At 42.6% G+C, this 18,484-nt stretch overlaps 1 protein-coding gene across 3 annotated transcripts in view; it reads right to left on the bottom strand.

Annotated features, from left to right (window-relative positions):
- ZNF423 (zinc finger protein 423) overlaps nucleotides 1-18,484 on the bottom strand; it is a 422,985-nt gene that overhangs the window by 94,804 nt on the left and 309,697 nt on the right. For 2 of the 3 annotated variants that reach the window (XM_083750440.1, XM_083750441.1), the window contains one exon: nucleotides 16,268-16,357. The exons of the other annotated variant lie outside the window; for it this stretch is intronic. In XM_083750440.1, the coding sequence (XP_083606566.1) occupies nucleotides 16,268-16,357 (90 nt within the window). The remainder of the gene's footprint in view (nucleotides 1-16,267; nucleotides 16,358-18,484) is intronic. 3 annotated transcript variants of the gene reach the window in all.

Here is an 18,484-nt window from a genome sequence, read left to right on the forward strand (position 1 = left end):
GAACAGATACGCATGTTCACCTGCAAATTCCTGCAGCTTTATTGTATGCAGATGCTAGTTTTGGCAAAAAGAGATTTTCTTTTGTCTTTGGGTCAATGAGAATCTGTGAAAGAAAATCAGCAACTAAGTGCTCCAGGACAACCATGGCAATGATTTTCTATATGTTCCTTTGTGCTCATTTGAAGTTGTTTTAAGGTTTTTCTTTTATTTTCTTTTAAAAACAACAACCTGCAAATACTTTTGTCCTGAGGGGAGTCATCCTTTTCTGTAATTCTGCAATCCAAGACAACAGCTGGGTTAGTTAACCTGCCTTTTCTAAGGTCTGAGATCGCAAGCTACCCCCTTGCAAGAAGTGGTTTTAATAATTCACATACATATCCATAGGACGGCTGCTATATTCTTTTGTATGCTTATAAAATTCTGTGAACATCTTTGCCATGATGCAGTGCACTTCTGATTATCAAACACTGGAATAATAAACAGGTGATGATCAATTCCACCTTTCTCTGCTAATGAACTTCTCAGAGACACTGTGTTCAGAATGTGCTGAGCTTATAGGAGGAAGATTCAGGTAGGTAGCCATGTTGGTCTGACGCAGTCGAAATAAATTAAAAAATTGTCCAGAAGCACCTTAGAGATCAACTAAGTTTGTTCTGGGTATAAGCTTTTGTTTGTATGCACACTTCTCCTTATAGGAGGAAATTGGCCTTTGGCCTGATCCTGCAAGACAACTTTCTATGGGCCTATATTCAGCCAACAGTAAGTACATTGCCTACGAAATAAGGAGGAGTCCTGCACAGTAGACAACCAGATGACCTTCAAGAGACCATGAGAAGAGTAAGAAAGCAACCACTCCCCACAACTTTTGCTCCCCAGCAACAGAAAGTTGGAGACACATTGCCTCAGAAACTGACACTTGCATGCAGCCATCAGGACTGATAGCCATTGGTAGATTTTATCTTCCACGCCTGCCCTTCAGAGGGTGGCCTTAATCAAGCCTTGAATTTAAGCACCCACTTGTTGGCCACCAGGAACCTCATACAGGCTACTGCATGGAATTACGGTACATGCAGGCCAATAAGCAGGCGGTGGAGCTGCAAGAGGAAGGAAGACCTAGCGCTAAAATGCACCCAGCTGTTTCAGGAAGGAGAACTACCTGTCCCTCCTCTGTCAGCTCAAAGCAAACTGGTGGGGAGGGGAGAATAAACAGATTTTGTGGACTTATTTACAAGACTGCATTGTACTAACTCTGGCTTCCTCGTCCAATGAATTCTTGCTGGCAGAGGTCTCACCCAGTCCTGTGATAGCTCAGGCACCGGGAGGAGAAAGTGGACAGGGACACATTTCTCTGCCTCTCTCTTAATAGCAGAAATGAGGGCCACCCAAGGAAAGTGATCAAAAGTAAATTCGGGAGAAGCAATAGAAATATCTTTGTCACACAGCACACAATTAATTTATGGAGGGGAGGAGGTGGAGTCTCTGAGGTGGACTCTTCTCAGGCTCAATCCCAACTTACTTTTCTCCAAGCCCTCCTCAAGTGCTTCTGCCATTCCTACCACCCTTCTGAGTAATACCCCTCCCCACCTTCTCACTATATAGAAGGGTCTGGTAACTTCTGTTTCAGTGTATCTGAAGAAGTGTGCATGCACACGAAAGCTCATACCAAGAACTAACTTAGTTGGTCTTTAAGGTGCTACTGGAAGGAATTTTTTTGTTTTGACTATGGCAGACCAACACGGCTACCTATCTGTAACTGGAACCATTTTCTTAATTAGGAGTCCCAAAAATAGGGGGTGTCTTATACACTGGGGCATGTTATACACGGAAAAATACGGTAACTGCTACAAGACTTGGTGACAAAAAGTCTCTAATTTAGATTGATCTTAAAAGGCAAACAGACAAATTCATGGAGAATGAACAGGTTAACCAACTGCTGTTATATCACAGAACAGGGTCATAGAATTGCAGAGGCAGCAATATGCAGTTGTTCCATATTGGGATCGAACCTGCAACCTTGTCATTACGAGCACCACGCTCTAACCAACTGAGTTAGTCATGATGGTTGTGAGAAATGAGCTCCAGCTTCAGAAGCAGTAGACCCCCTCAATGCCAGTCATTGGCCCAAGGCCACAGTGGGAGTTTTTGTGCTCAAGTCCGTCTTCTGGGCTTTCCAGAGGCATTGGGCTGGGCACTTTAGGAAGCTGGGCTAGCTGTGCTTCTCCAGCAAGGCTTCTTCTTACATCTTGAGTTGGGGGCCTTCTCCATTCAAATCGGGAGCTCTGCCGCTGATCTACAAGCCACCACCCCTAGATCAGCAGGAGCCCACACCCTCTCTTAAATAGCACAGCATTTCCTTTGCCAACATTATACAAAATCCAAGGAAAAATGTATTGCTGCTTAAACACTGTTACTCAAAACTCAGCAATAGCTCACCCAACAAAAAGATGAAAATAAGGATGGAGATGCACACACGCACGCATGCACAGGCGAAGGAACGGCAAGCATCCCATTTATTTTAAAACCTATATTATTTTCTGATTTTTGCTCGACTCCATGCTTAAGGAGACTGACTCAAGACCTGATCAGAGTATCACTTTTCAAATGCCTAAATCCCTGTAAAGGTTTAGTGTCTGACTGTGTGCATTTTGCTCAGTATTAACATGTTCAATGGAGTACTTTGATTTTTTTTTTTATCTAGACGCCAGAAGCTGGTGAATATATGCTTCATAGCTTCAGATAAACCTTTTGTTCTTCTGGGGCTGATCAGCTGGTACGGCAGTGAGAGGGAGAGGAGGAAGGAAATTCACAGGGGCTCCACGGTTTCAAAAAGTCAAATTACCTCTGAGCCATGGCATTGCTGATAATTTAAATGAAAAAAAATGTGTGTGTGCACGGACGCACACGCACACGCACACATAGAGGCTACACCACACAACATCTCTACTGTTAGGACTTTTAATGAAGCCCCAGTTGTGATGACACTGAAGCAGGGAACGCTACGGTGGGATAATTACTTGGCTCCCTCACAGCTGAGTTTCACAGATGCATTATTAACGGCGCATTCCTTGCCATAACGAGCACCGACTGTAGGTGGGATTCGCAAACCCCGGCATCCGCCATTAGCGGGTTGGAGCAAACACAAATGAGTGTTTTCACAAAAGCATGCAAAGGTTGTGAAATTCCAATGAATTCTTTCACCGGGAAGGGAAGGGAAAGGGGGGGGAGGAACGAAGAGGAGTGCAAGCTTCCATGACCGGCTATGTCACCTCCCAGGGCACCCTGTGCTCTGAGTGAGGCACCCTGGGAAATTATAGAATCAGAATGCATTGATTTCTCTCTCCTCTCTCTAGCAAAAAGAGGCAGCAGCCCTGATGAAGAATTAAGGAGGAAATGTAATAACCTAATTCTTCTCCAATCTTTCTCGCTCCCTAGCCTCCCGCCCCGCGTGCACTTACGGCACCTGCCCACCTCAATCCCTTTCCTTGTTTTGTCAAACAATTATGAGGCTTAGCAGTGCAAGTGGGTGAGACACCCACTAAGTTCGAAGGGAGCCGCCTGCCCTCTTGCACCAGGAGTCACATTGGCCCACTTTCCGCCTGGATGTCATTGGCTTTGGCGATACGGCATTACTGGGCAATTGCTGCTTTATGGCATCGCGGCTCTTCGTGACATTCATCTGTTCCCTCCCCCGCCTTCCCCTTTAAACATTTTCCCCTTAGATGCAGAGTCCTAACAGGTTTTCTCAATAGAATACTGCATACGGTATATGAAGCTATTAATAATTCTTCCTCAAACCACACTGTATGTGGCTGAGAAGGGGGGAATAAACTCAAGAGACTAAAAGGAGGAATTCTCAAACACATTACAGGGAGAGAGGGGGGAAATAACATTAATGCCTTCCACTCGCATGAATCCAGGCCAGGCTACAACAGCAGAGTACGCTTTCCTCCCATACCTCATGCCCAGCTAATACGAAGACCAAACAATTGCAAAAAAATAATTCTTATGGTCAAGACACTGCTCTCTTGCTGTTTTAAGAAATCTACTTGGAGCAAGGAAGGTGTGTATCCCTCAATTCTTTGCTGTTTTTGTCTTTATCCCCTCTGGAAACCCAGAGTTCAAGGTGACCTTTGCTGAGAGGTAGGTACACCTATTGTTTCTACATGCATTCTGAATCTTCAGCCTCCCAATAATTAACGCCGGAGCTTAATGAAGTCCAGCTGCTGTCATGGCACAGGAGAAGCCCACCCTTATTTTCTTTTCCAAATACATATTTGGGGCACTCTAATTACAGCCTTTTTCTTTTTCCAAACCACCAAATTGAGATACTCTTGGCCTGGATCTCAAAACATGAGTGTTGCCAAATGAAGACAAAAAAGATCAGAAATTAAATTAAACTTTGAAGGGACAGTTTAAAATGGGCAAGAGCTGGAGAAAAAGGACTAGATTGACTTACAATGCTGGGAAACATAATGGCATCCAGCGCTACCAAGTGAAAAGGAGCTTGTACCCTTTATCACTTTTGATCAGTGTTCTGATAACCTGCAATGCTTGTATTGTGTCAACAGGTGCCACTATAATGTAGCATGTGACAAGCCATTATAATTATTAGTCCCAATAAAAGACATCTGCAAATATCTACTTCTTCCATACTACGTCAGTGGTAAAGTAGGAGGGTGACTCCAGTTTTGTGAACAGAGAAAAGCCAACCAGAAGGAGAGTTCAAAATGAGTAAGGGGCACGGCTTCATTTTCTCACTCTTGCCACCTCTCGCAGTTCAAAGAGGGCAAGTGAAGAGGTATCTACAAGAAGCAGAGAAGCAGAATGGCCCCAAGGCTCCAGGGGTCAACAGTAGACCCACTCCCCAGTTCTGTGGTGCATACCTCACAGGGTGCCTAATGATGCCAAACCACTAGCACCAGCCTCAACAGTGATTCCTACTTCTCAGGGAACTATAGTTAGGAGGCAGCAGGGAGGAAGTGGAAGAGAATAAATCTGACAAAATTCCCAGCACACTCGCCATTGTAGTATTCCCAGGATTCTTTGGGGATTGGCATTTAACTAGAACAGAACTCTCTGAACTGTACACATACTCCTTACATGGGCTTGGGCAACTCTCTCCCCCTCTCCTCTGACAGCTAAGTAGACATGCTATCAAAGATCCAAAATTCCTGCAGCTGGGACCAAGGCAAGTGAAGGCTCAGTTTTTAAAAACTAAGATCTTATTTACCTATCTTCTCCTTTGGCCCTCTGACAGTTACCTGGTCCGCCTCCCAGGACTGCAGTTAAGTTAAAATGAAAGAAGGTCAATAAAGCAATTTGAGCTTTTAGAAGGGTTCTAGACACAATATCTATTTAGCATATCAAAAGGAAATACACTCTGATCTTATCTTCTTTAGTACCTATTTGTTCCTGGTCCAACTTGAGTTTCTAAACCAACAAACCGATGCTGGCTAAAATCTGGATTACTTAATCTTACCCAATTTTTCATTTTACTGTTGGTAACTTTTACACAAAGCACAAAACTTCATTGACTCTGAGTAACAGTTGGCCTCCCGTGAGAAAATGCTGGACCATACCCTGAAGGGAAAGCTACTGGCACCTCAATAGGATTTATTTTCGATTGCAGATTGATTATCTGCACAAAAGATAACAGGCCTGAGTTCTCCTTCATTTAAGCTGCCTCTATAATGAAGGGCAGAGCTCAGTCTCTCCCCCCCCCCCTTCTTCTTTTTAGTTACTGCTGTGGATAATGATTTCTAATGTGATAAAAGGCCCTTAAAGAGGCATCATGGAAGGAAGCAGGCTAATTTACTTTCCTAGGAACCAATTTACACGTAGGAACCACATATTAATATGCATCAGGAATCCCAGCCTCCCACCAACTAGAGGTTAAACTTCAACCAATAACCAACATGGCAACAGTTACTGCAAGTCCAGTTCTACTATGGTTGGACGTAGTAAGTGATGGGGAGAAGTACCTCCCCCCTCCCCCTGATTAGGTGTAGATATCTGTAATCTTGAAAACACATGATAGCATCAGTTCTGCCAATTCAGAAATCCTACCCTCTGTGCCCTAAGCTCTGTTTCCCTGGGGTTTGAAATCTATGCAATGGCTGTGCTTGCTCACCACAACCGTCCCTTTAAAGAGATGTGAAACACAAAGCAAATCATGTTAAGGTTAAAATACTTTGGTCTGGTGGAGCCCTTATTTGAGCTTTGGATGCTAACGGTCAAATGAGACATGGCATTAATTTTTATGTGCATTTAATTTAGCATGGAAAAAAGCCCATCCATGTTAAACAGAAAAGGCATCAGCTGGGCAGTGGTGTGTGGTGTGATCATATGGTCAGGATCATAGCAGATGTGGAGGGGGAATTTAACTCTTTCACTCTCTGTTGAGATCCTGATTATAATTGCTCTTCCATAGCTACTATTTATAGTAGCTCACAACTGCAGAGAGGAAAGAAAAATTACATTCCCCCATAACACAACTTGTAATCTCAATAATTATTGCCCCCCCTCCATTGAATGATATTTGCATTTTAAAAAAAGCCATGTGGATTAAATGCAAAGGTGCATTTAACATAAATCTGGATTGGCCCTAAGCGAGGACAGCAGAGAGATGGAGCTTAAACCTATGTCTGCTAGATTCACACTGCCTAAGGAATGGGCTACCTGTTGTTTCCAATACAATAAAAGTTGACAGAATGTGGATTCAGAATGGCAGCTATTTCCTCTTAACAGAGGGTGAGAAATACCAACATGTGCAATAAGTCCACAAAGGGACTAGGGTCAGGAATCAGAACTGTCTCGCTGGCTGACACCTGCCTGAGCCCCAATTCATGTGATTTGTGCAAAACTGCGACAACTCAAAAAGCAACACTATTCCCAGCAACTTTGAGCCAGTCCTCAGTATGGAGGTGTCCTGTGCCCTCACCCACAAAGATCTGATTTCTAACTGTTCAAAGGAAAATGGGTCATCTGTCACTGTGACATCAGGTGCTTGACAGGTTGGACAACTTCCCATGGGGAAAGTGGGGGAGATAAAGATCTGGTTTGCTGGCCACTTCCAGTTCCCTGCCACTTTTTTTAAAAGGGAAGCAGGATGTGCAGTTGTCTAATTCCTGGACCTAGGAACTGCCCACCCACAGTGTCTGTCTTATCAGAATTCAGCCTCAGCTTATTGACTCTCTTCTAATTGATCACTGCATCTAGGCTTCAGTTCAGGCTCTCCTGGCTCAGATGACAAAGCTGGGAGATATCAGCTTTGAACAATTCACGCCAAATATCCCAGTGACTTCTGTCAACAGCTTCATATAGATGACACGTAGCACCAGGAACAAGATGGAACCCTACAACACCCCACAACATAACAGACACTGAAGCCAGGTGTAGTTTCCAATACTATTTTCTGGAAACAGCCCAGCATGTAGGTGGGGAACCACCATAATGCCATACCTCCACGTTAACTCCATATTCATGCCAACTCTCTAAAAAGCTGTAGCCTTTCAATTAATTATTAACCAAGGATTTCCATTTATTTGACCACCTTAAACTTTAATTTGATCAGAAATCATGTGAATTTATTCAACAACGATTTTAATTTCTTGCTGCAGTTTAGACACTTACAGTAAGAAGTTTCCACTCATCTCTGCAAGCACGCCTAGTCTACCAGATTGAATGCATACTCTTAAAACAAACATACATTCCTTTAGATTGGGGGAAGTGCGGTTCAGGACAGCCATGAAAAAGTATGTTGACAAAGTAGAAAATTCAGAAGCATCTGTTATCCATAATGAGGCTTTAAGCAGCACAGCTTTTAAGGATTCCTTAGCTCCCCCTTTTGTTCACTTTTCGAGCCTGCACTAATCTCCTGTATGTTTTCAATTGTTTTGCACACACTGTATCAGAATAATGAAATAATATAACATTGTTTAAAAAGGCTGACTACAACCATGAAAAAGAAAACCACAAACTTTTCAAAAGCTATATAAATTTCAGTTTTAAAATGTGGCTTTCTTGAAAGGTTGTTTTTTTAAAAAAAAAACCACTTGTCAAGAAATTGCATGAAAATCTGGGAACAGAAAGATGTCATTTGAACATAATACCTCAAACCCTAAACTCCACAGATCAGATTTATTTCTGGCCAGAAAATCTGAGAAGTTCCATTTCATTTTAAAGACTGGGGACAAAAATCAACTGTGCATGTGGCTCAATGGCAGAGCATCTGCTTTGCATGCAGGAAGTCCCAGATTCAATTCCCAGTATCTCCAGGTACGGCTTCGAAAGACTCAAAAAATCTGGACGTGTGCAACTGGTCAGTGGAGACAACACTGAGCACTTACCTGGCAAGGTAGGAGGCAGCTTCATGTGAGATCTATAGTACAATAAGCCTGCAATGTACACACATTCAGCTTTACATATGTGGCCAAAGAAAAGTTAGAAACTAAAGGTGTATGGTTCCAAGGAAAATGACTTTGGCATCCCCACCCGCCATTGATAACCGCCAATGGGCTTTGACCATACACCATTTTGGTTTAGGCACAATCCCCGGAACGTAACCCCTGAGTAAGTTGCCGGCTGACTGTAGTTCAAAGAAAATCCACATTTGAGAAAATGATACGTTTCTCAAAACACCTTTAAAAAATAATATATACATATGGTAAAATGGAAAGCAAGCATCATGCTTGGGACATTTGAATATATGATCCATGTGAACTCTATACTTGCCTTACCCACATTTCCTGGTTAAGTTTTAGGGCAAAATTGTTCTCTATGTTCATTCTAACTGTAAGAACTAAAGATAAGAAAGCTGGAAGTGTCTGGTGAGTTTTATAGCTACATATCGTTTAAAACCAAAGCTGGGCAGAAATAAATATAAAGGGAATGAAGATTAGAGGGAAGAGTTGCCCACTGGCAAACATGGGGAGGAAAGAGTTCCCACTGGTGGGTACGGACTGTTGGAGGGGAACCCTCAGAGTCCCATACCAAGGATCACCTCCAATGCACAGCCAGTCCTAAAAGAAGTCAGTATTAGTCCTCGCCCCCCCCCTTACTGTAAAATGGGGAAGGGAGACTTCAGGAGGCTCTCATCGCAGGACATTGAGTTTAAGGTGACATTTGGAACTGGGTGGCGCTGTGGGTTAAACCACAGAGCCTAGGACTTGCCTAGGTTGGCAGTTTGGATCCCCACGACGGGGTGAGCTCCCATTGCTCGGACCCTGCTCCTGCCAACCTAGCAGTTTAAAAGCACATCAAAGTGCAAGTAGTTAAATAAGTACCGCTCCAGAGGGAAGGTAAACTGCATTTCTGTGTGCTGCTCTGGTTCGCCAGAAGTGGCTTAGTCATGCTGGCCACATGACCCGGAAGCTGTACGCCAGCTCCCTCGGCCAATAAAGCGAGATAAGCACCGCAACCCCAGAGTCGGTCACGACTGAACCTAATGGTCAGGGGTCCCTTTACCTTTACCTTTACTTCCAAGTTCAGAGCTCAATCTCTTAGCTGCCGCAATGATAGCTCAGGCTCCCCACAAACCTGGTTCTATATATTGATTGATTTAAATACTTACAAACCACACTTCCATATACATTATCACAGAAAAACAACATCATGGTATTACAATAAAAACGACAGACACATCAGTACGAGTTGGCTAGCAAAGAATTTCAAGTTTGAAAGGCCTGTCTGAATAATACAATTTTTCAGAACATTTCTTAAGAAAAACGAGTTGGGGTAGCTCCTGCCGAACATCTGTCGGCAAGTTGCTCCATGGGGCAGAACTCTAAATGCTCAACTCCTCATAAAGGCCAGCCAAGCTCAGGGGCATGGGAGACCCTCAAAAGTGTCCCATCAGAAGACCTCAATGATCGAGGCGGAGCATATTGATGGACTTCAACTCCCAGATAGCACAGCCAGTGGTGAGGGATGATGGGAACTGTAGTCCATTAAGATTTGGAGGGCCCCATCTGGGAAAGCCTGCACCAGGTTCACATATGCCTAAGATACACATAAACGGAGGAGAAAGAGAGAGAGAGGTCTTCTGCCTTTGCTGCCTAGGAAGCGAAAACACCAATTGACTTCTTTAAAATCTCAATAGTATTTTGTCAATATTTTTTATTACAGCAAAGCAAGTATAAATATTTTATTGTAAACCAAGGACCTAAAATAAACAGTTTAGTAAATAGATATTACATTACAAGGAGGGAAAGGGGAGGGGAAAAAAAATATCTGTGGAAAAATGTTTGCTATGTAATTATTCTTGCTAGTTTACATTCGCTCTCGACGTGCGTCTCTCTCTTTCTCTCTCTCTCGCTACACCGTCTCGCTTGTTCTAAATCTTCTTCCTTGTTGCTATTATTAAAATCTTTAAAAGGTGCCAAATCTTAAATGAGGAAAAAAAATGATTTGCTAGAAATTATTCATATCACAGTGAGCCTCTACTAAACCTGGCAGGGGTGCAATATTTTCGGCGAAATTAACATAAAATATACAACTGCAAATTATCCAGGAAATAGCTATGTTCTTTACAACACGCATTTACATTTGGGGGGAGGGGGGAAGGAGAGAGAAGTGTTCCACTTATCTGTCTAACACAAAGCTGAAAACCGTCTTTTCCAATGCCTGTTTTAAAGGGGAAAGTAATAGATTTCCATGGGGAGCACAGCCTTTAAAGATGATATAACAAAATATGTGGTTGGCAAAAATCGACCTTAGATAATTACTGGAGACCACAATCAACAGTGGACATTCTCCAGTGCTCGTTGCTCGCAAGTCCATTTTTAGATTTGTTTTTCCTCCCAGCAGGCAAAATGCATTTCCTCTCCTAGGCCTAAGCCTTTCCTGCACATACAAGGAGACCAAAGGAAGAAGAGTAATACCATGTAAAATGCAAATCTTGTCGTAAATATTTTATAAAATTGTTGCATACATCCCAAAAGCTATAGGTCTTAATTGAGAGGAGGCTATGTTTCCAGTCAATATATGGAAATGGAAAATGCTAATTCATGTTTTTCTACTTATGAAAAACCCTAGAGGACAGCAAAACCACAAATGCACTCAACTTTAATATTATAAATATAATTTGGCTCCCTCTTTATAATCCCCAGCGTCCTGGCTTTTATCTCCCAGTGGCTGCAGAGGAAGAATTTGCACAGGCGCTTTTACATCATCTGCACAGGAAGTCAACCTTCGAGCTCTGCCAGCTTGGCAGAGGAGCAAGAGACTGAGCTGAGGAACTTTACAAACAGGAACTGAAGCAAGATATCCCTGCACTCTTGCGTAGGAAATAAATGATGGATGACACCAAGCCCTATCAGAGCAGTGCAATGGTGATAACAGCCCTCTGCCACCAAGAATTACCAAACTTCAGCAGCAGCCGCCATTGCTGAGCTCTCCTGTCCTTCAAAAGCATCGTCCCTTCTTCCAGAACATTAGAGGGAGGCACCATCTCTCAGGGATGGATCACATCCTTTGCATGCAGAAGGTCTCAAGTTGAGGGGAAGAACTCCTACTTGAAACCCTGGAGAGACACTGCAAGTCAGTGTAGGCAAGAGGTGGCTAAACTGTAGTCCTCCGGATCTTGCAGGATTACAACACCCACCATCCTGAAACACGGGAGTTGTTGGCCGGGGCTGATAGGAGCCAAAGTTCAAAAGATAGTCATCCTTGGTTTAAACCAATGCCATACACATTTTACAAACTGAAAAGCACCTCAAATTTAGAAAGCCAAACTAGATGCAAGAGTAAATGTATGCCTTTTGCTAAGAACTTCAGTCACATGCCCTCCCAACAATCTCTTCTCTATCATCATTCACCTAGTATGTTCTGTTTCTCCATGCCACCAGTATACCAATAGCTGTTAGTAGCAACAGGGAGAGGAAGCACACAACATTGTGACACTGCAACACAAACTAAGTTCTATTAACCATCATGGAAGGTCAGCAGAGAACTGGCAACTAGGGTGGCAATGACACATTTACCAAAGCAATCTTCATGACAGAAGGAATGGAGAAATGGAAAGGCCACTGATTTAGTTACTTTCTCTCCATACTAATAATTATTCACATAAAAAATATATTGACTGTTATTACATACTATATACATAAGCAAAAACCACAAATCCATATTAAATTAAAGGGTTGTAGCCACTGTTAGTCTGTTAGTCCTAGTCAAAATAATGTATGTAACTAATTTAGGTCTGTTAATTTCAATGGTTCTACTTGGAGTATAAATTGGCTGCATGCAGCCCAAAGTACACCTATAATAAAAAATCATAATTACTGCCATGTCCTAAATTCTTAAAAAACAAAAAGAAAAAACTAATGCAACAAAGGAGATGAAATCCTTTTCCCCCCTTATAAGCTGCAGAAATTTTGGCAACATATACGTAATAAGTTGACACCGTTTCCAAATCTGTTATTTTCAGGAATCCCTTTAAATTCTTCAGAAGAGGTGTCATTACCCAAGTCCTAAAATCTGAATAGCAGCATTCCCCACCAATCCCCCTGACTTTCTAAAAATAATTTCTTTTCCAAAAGTATTTGACTAGCTACTGGTCTTCGGTTGCCTAGCATGAATGAAGAAGAGGCAATACAGGCCCTGGGTCATGGTGCAATGATTTCTTAGTAGGCAAAAGCAGGACCCAAGCACAATAACACTCTAAGACATGGGTAGGCAAACTAAGGCCCGGGGGCTGGATCCAGCCCAGCCACCTTCTAAATCCAGCCTGTGGGTGGTCTGAGAATCAGCGTGATTTTACATGAGTAGAATGTGTGCTTTTATTTAAAATGCATCTCTGGGTTATTTGTGGGGCATAGGAATTCATTCACTTTTATTTTTATTTTCAAAACATAGTCTGGTCCTCCACAAGGTCTGAGGGACAGTGGACCGGTCCCCTGCTGAAAAAGTTTGCTGACCCCTGCTCTAAAAAGTATTGCTGCCTCCAACAGTGGAGACATAGCACCACCTTTGTGGCTAATAGCCTTGTAAACTTCCCATCAGTCATTGATCTGGCCATTTGCATCCCTAACAAATCAGTGTCAGCCAGAAGATTCTGTGTCTGCAGAGACCATCTTTGGAACTAGGCAGCATACTTGCCTTGTGGAGCAAGAAAGTTTGGTAGACCATGCCTGGAGATCAAGGGAAGAATCTGTATTTCCTCCAGGGTTAGGGGAGAGCAAACATGTAAAGAGGAAAAGCAGACTGCCAGATGGCAGTTTAGGGAGAGATGGGAGCTATAATCTGTTTAAGTCCATACATGTGATTAAAGTAAGAAATGGACAACAACTGCTTGCATTTGTCGTGTCCCAATGGAGAATCTACATTGAATAAAACAAGAGGGTCATATGTGTTCTCATCTATTTGACTCCTCACTGTTTGCACTACAATGTATGCACTACATCATTTGTATCTTGAAAAGTACAGCAGGGGTGGGTGGGTGGGGGTGTTATAGGTGTTTGGACACTCAAATGAAAATGTCTTCTAGTTGTATTTCTTTCTAAGAGAGACTGTGACTGTGATACATCTCCCAGTATACTGTTACGTATTTTCCCCAGTGTGATCTTTTTGTATTTTTCATCATTCTAATTGCATTTCCCATTCATGCACCTGCTAAACAAGACAAATATTTAATCATTCCATCAACTCAAAGAGCCCAATCTTTTTTAATCCACTCACATGAAGAAAATTCAGATTTTCAAAGCTGTGGAGTCAAAAGACAAAACTTCTTACAGGGGTCAGAAAGCCACAGTGAGGAGCCTCCTAATCAGTGGAGAAGCAGCCTGGGAGCATGTAGCCAGGGTACTTTCCTCTCTGTTTACAACAGAAGTGATGCTGTCATCTGATGATGATGTAACATGAGAGGGGGCATTGGACAACAAATCTGGCCTGGCACATGAGCCCTTTGTTTGATAAGCTAGGCTCACAGTGACTGGAACAAGCATACCCAGTGAAATTCACAGCTGATCAGGAATGTGAACCCAGGTCCCTACAACCAAAGTCCTACATCCTAACCAACACCCCACCCTTGCCAGCACACTATTATATAAATCTTGGCTAATCCTAATCCACTGGACTCCTAATCCATTGGCTATGAGGGCTTTCATGATGAGCTCCTGCACTTCAAAATGTATCAATACACCCCTGCACCTTGTTTGTATCCAATTAAGACCCAACCTGGACATTTACCAGTTTCATTTAAGCTGCCCTTTCATCAAGGAAGATGTTTTCATCGAGAAAGTAAGGAACTAATGCAGCAATTCACAGTTTCAGAGCTTCTCTAATGTAAATTAACCAATGTCTTCTAGGAACTGTCTAACAATGTGAAAAACAGAAGACATATTTATCCTACAAGCGGGGGGGGGGGTGGAGAGAGAGGGGGGAGGGAGGGAGGGAGGGAGGGAGAGAGAGAGAGAGAGAGAGAGAGAGAGAGAGAGACTGTACAAAAAATATCGACTCCACCCTGTGTCCAGGATGTTGCAGTGAGTTCTGTTCGTATTACACAGTGAAAGGGAGATGAAGAATTGAAAAAAAATGAGGCTTTTCTTCTTCCCAGGTGCAGATAACCATGAAAAACTGAGCACTTGCTATAAAAGTAGCATAACTTTCAAGCAGTTGCTTGAAAGATTTGAGAAGTGTTCATGTTGGTATTTCTAAGCACAAGGATTTCCAGTACCAGACCCTCTCCAGGGGCAAAAGAGTCAAAGTCTCCAATACCAGGGGGAGTTTTAGAGCCACTAAATATTTTAGTTAGATGGGGTGACATGTAAGATGTTTATTTAAAACCCCTGGCTTGCACTTAAACCCCCCTTTCCCCCCGACCTAGGTTACTCTGCAGGTGCAGCAAGGTTTGCCTTTTGGGTGGGAGGGGGTTAAAAAACCAAAGGTTTCCTAAGGGATTTTGGCAGGAAAAGCTTGGCGCTCAAGTACAGAACCCCTCTTTGCGCCATTTGAGACTAATAGCTCCAAGTGGACCCTAAGTTGAAATCTGGAAAATCTGCAAGAGTTACAGGCTGTGACAAGAGATATTAATGCCTCCCACATTGACTCAATAAATCAAAACAGATTTAGAGGAACTATTAAGGCTCATGACAAGAATCCACACTTCACTTTAATAATTCCCTATTAACATATTTAACTGCTGGGCTGTATATTTTAAACATTTCTTACTTTTGGGTATATAAGTAATTAGTGGCTTTTAAAAGATGCATTAACACAGAGAGAGAGAGGGAAAAACAGATAAAAACATTCAATTGATTTTTCAATATTCTAGTAGAAATCCACATTTGTTACATAACAACTCAGCAACATGGTATGGTGCAGTTGGGTATGTTTTGCTTTGGCTCTGCAATATGAATCAAACTTAAATCTGAAGTTATAGCTGTTCCAGGATGGGGAGGTGTGTGATTATTTATTATTTAAAAGAGAGAAAATTCACAAAGGTCATGGACTTGCCTTTGGGTCTTAACTTCTCTTCTACTAACAGAATTAAATTTAAATCATAAAAAGTGGCTCTCTCACATCCTCCCACTTCTCTTTGCACCCACACACCCTGCCCTTGAGGAGGGGTTGAGGGATCATTCGGAACAGCATGGCCACGAGTGCAGGAGGCTGCAACAGGAGAGGGCAGCAGAAATCATTCCCTTCTCCTTGTGCAAGTGTGGGCTTCCCATGGAAATCTGGTTGGCCCCTGTGAGAACAGAATACTGGATGGGCCATTGGCCTGATCCAGTGTGGCTCTTCTTGTATTCTTAAATGCTCACATAAAAGTACCTTGGGTCCCAGAGCAATGTGTACTTGTGTATGCATGTGAAACATGAATGGGTTTCTCCATGCCACCTCTTTATATCAGCCAAAGCACACAGAGAGAAAGGATGTAGGTGTTTCTGTGTATACAACACTTTCATCATGGAAGCTTTTCATTTTAGCATCTCCCATTTCAAAACATATAAAAACAGCACGCTATTCTTACAGCTAACTGACAACGCTACAAAAACTAAAATGTCCTGTTAACATATATTTAAGTCTTTGTTCTTTGACCTGAATCATAAGCCCAGGCGCTACAGATGCAAAGCGATCCAGAGCTGGTCATATTTGAATGCATGACTAGGTCCAACCCATAGCAGCAAAAGAGTTTTAGAGTCTTAGGATCTAGGGTTCACTTTTTTATTTAAAAAATAATAATTTCACGATTATGGTGAAGCTTGCTTTTGAAGGGAGAATGGTCTGAGGGCTCTTTTAAACATGAATACCATGTTACATCTCCTACCTGTAATAGCATTTTTCATAATCCTCCTCTCCAGTAATCCAGGAGCTGGAAAAGAATGCAAGGCCTCACCATTTGGGGCTGGGGCTGCACCTACAGGAGACAGGAGGCAGAGACACTCAACTCCTCCCCACAAGGCAAGGAGTTGTTCATGGGTGAATTCAAAAACAAAACCAAGAAAGGGTGCAGAAGAGGAGGCATGCGGAAGTGACTGGGTTAGGGGAGGAGGCCTATGAAAAACACCATTACTGGTTTCCTTGGGCTTCAGTCGCCATCCATTTCAGATATGGAAACAAAGACCCCAGAGCCCTCGCTATGGATGGTGGTGGAGAAACGTAACTGATAAATGCAACATGCAGTAGCCTCTTACCTTCTCATTCTGGATGTATTTTAAAGTTTCAGTCCATGATGTTTACAAGTTTATGACAGGCATTTTTAAACAAAAAACAAACCATATGTAGATATTTTCCAGGAGGATAGCTGTTTAAGTCTGTTACAGCGAGAGCAACAGAGTATTGTGGCACCTTAAAGTCTAACAAATGTATTCTAGCATAAGCCTCCGTAGACTACTAGTGTTGTGCTGGCATCTGAGAAAGTGGGTTCTAGCCTACAAACCCTTATGCCAACATAAATGTGCTGTTTTTATATGCAGACAGCTTTTCTCCCACACTTCTGTTCAGAGCGCGTTTGTCTTTGGAACCATTTATACACTCCAGGTATAATGAATCTCTTGTTCAATGTAGAGCCTAACCACGGAGAAAGATTATGGTACAACCCTCAACAGGACTGCACCACTTCAGTACATAAGAACAACGTGCAGAGTAAAAATGGCAGTCCCATTTGAAATTAAGGAGATGGGACCCACCACAACCACCAGCACACTCAGAGCACCTCAAAAATATAGGTCCTGCTTGATTGAGTAGGTGTGGGAGCTGCCAGAGCCGATGTGAACTGGTTTAGCCCCCTACCACAGGGCAAGACCACTGTGGGAGGAACAACAACAAAATGAAAATACAAGGGGAAAACCAGGGAGATAAACTTTTTAAAACTCTGTGTGTGCGCGCGTGCGTGCATGCACACACACACATGCGCGCGCGCGCACACACACACACACTCCTAGGAAAGAAGGAGGAGAATGTCAAGACAAAAAACCCAGGGATATCAATAAACAATATAGCAATCTCACCAGATAACACACTCCCAACCCCAATACTATGCCACACAAAACAAGGATAAAAAGAACAAACCCACAGACTAAACTATTAAAGAAATTTGCTCCCAGAGAAGATAAAGAGCTGACCTATCTTACTGGAGGCTGGGAAGATCTGGAGGACAGGAAGAGGAGGCAAGATACCATGAAGTCCCTGCCTATTGAGTCCAAAAGTGGACATCATCCTACTGACAGCGCAGTCATGTAAATCAAGATGTCTGAATGCCCTTTCATATAAAAAAAGCCTTTGGCTGTTGAAAAGCAGCAGCCCAGGGAGAAAGGTTTCTAGATTTCTACATGCAAGAGGGCTTGTTTTTGTTGTATATGTAGGGTCACATTGGAAAACATTCAATTACCCAGGCTGCTGCACTTTGAAGCGATACTGTTTCAGGAGCGCTTTCTCTAACTAGCTATGCAGGTTGCCTCTGAGAAATCTGATGACCAGTGGTGCAAACTAGCATTGATTTTCATCTACTCTTCAGAAGGCCATGACCTTTGGGCTAAACTGGCATGTTTCCTACAAACAACTGTTTCTTCTTTAAATCACTTTGTTCGTTAAAACAGGTTTTAAAATTACTCGAAAGAGTAAATTGGATGGCAATTCTTGCCAACTCTCGATAGCGTTAGAAAGAATGAAGCAGCCTCCATGCATCAGGTCTTTATCAACTGTTCATGACTGAAAGTGGAAGGGGGGCAAGTAAAATTGACTAAGGAGAAAAGCTCCTTGATTGATCAGAAGAACTGGCCAGCCTTGCCTGCAAACCGAGAGCAACATTCTACTTTAACTTGCACACAATGAGTTTGGCAGCAATAGAATAAAAAAAAAAAAACGCAGTAAAGACCATCTCTAACAGGCAGCCTCGTAGCTTAAAGGACCAGTTTAAAGTCTCCCCGAGGTTTGCAGTTCAATTTCTGTTGACCTTTAATTAAAGACAATACAGCAAATTGACACCAAGAGAATTAAAACTACAATATAAATTCGGGTCTATAACTAGCATCCAAACATTTTT

The sequence above is a fragment of the Podarcis gaigeae genome (genome assembly GCF_964106915.1).
Source record: "Podarcis gaigeae genome assembly, chromosome: 8".
In the NCBI taxonomy this organism is placed as follows: domain Eukaryota; kingdom Metazoa; phylum Chordata; class Lepidosauria; order Squamata; family Lacertidae; genus Podarcis; species Podarcis gaigeae.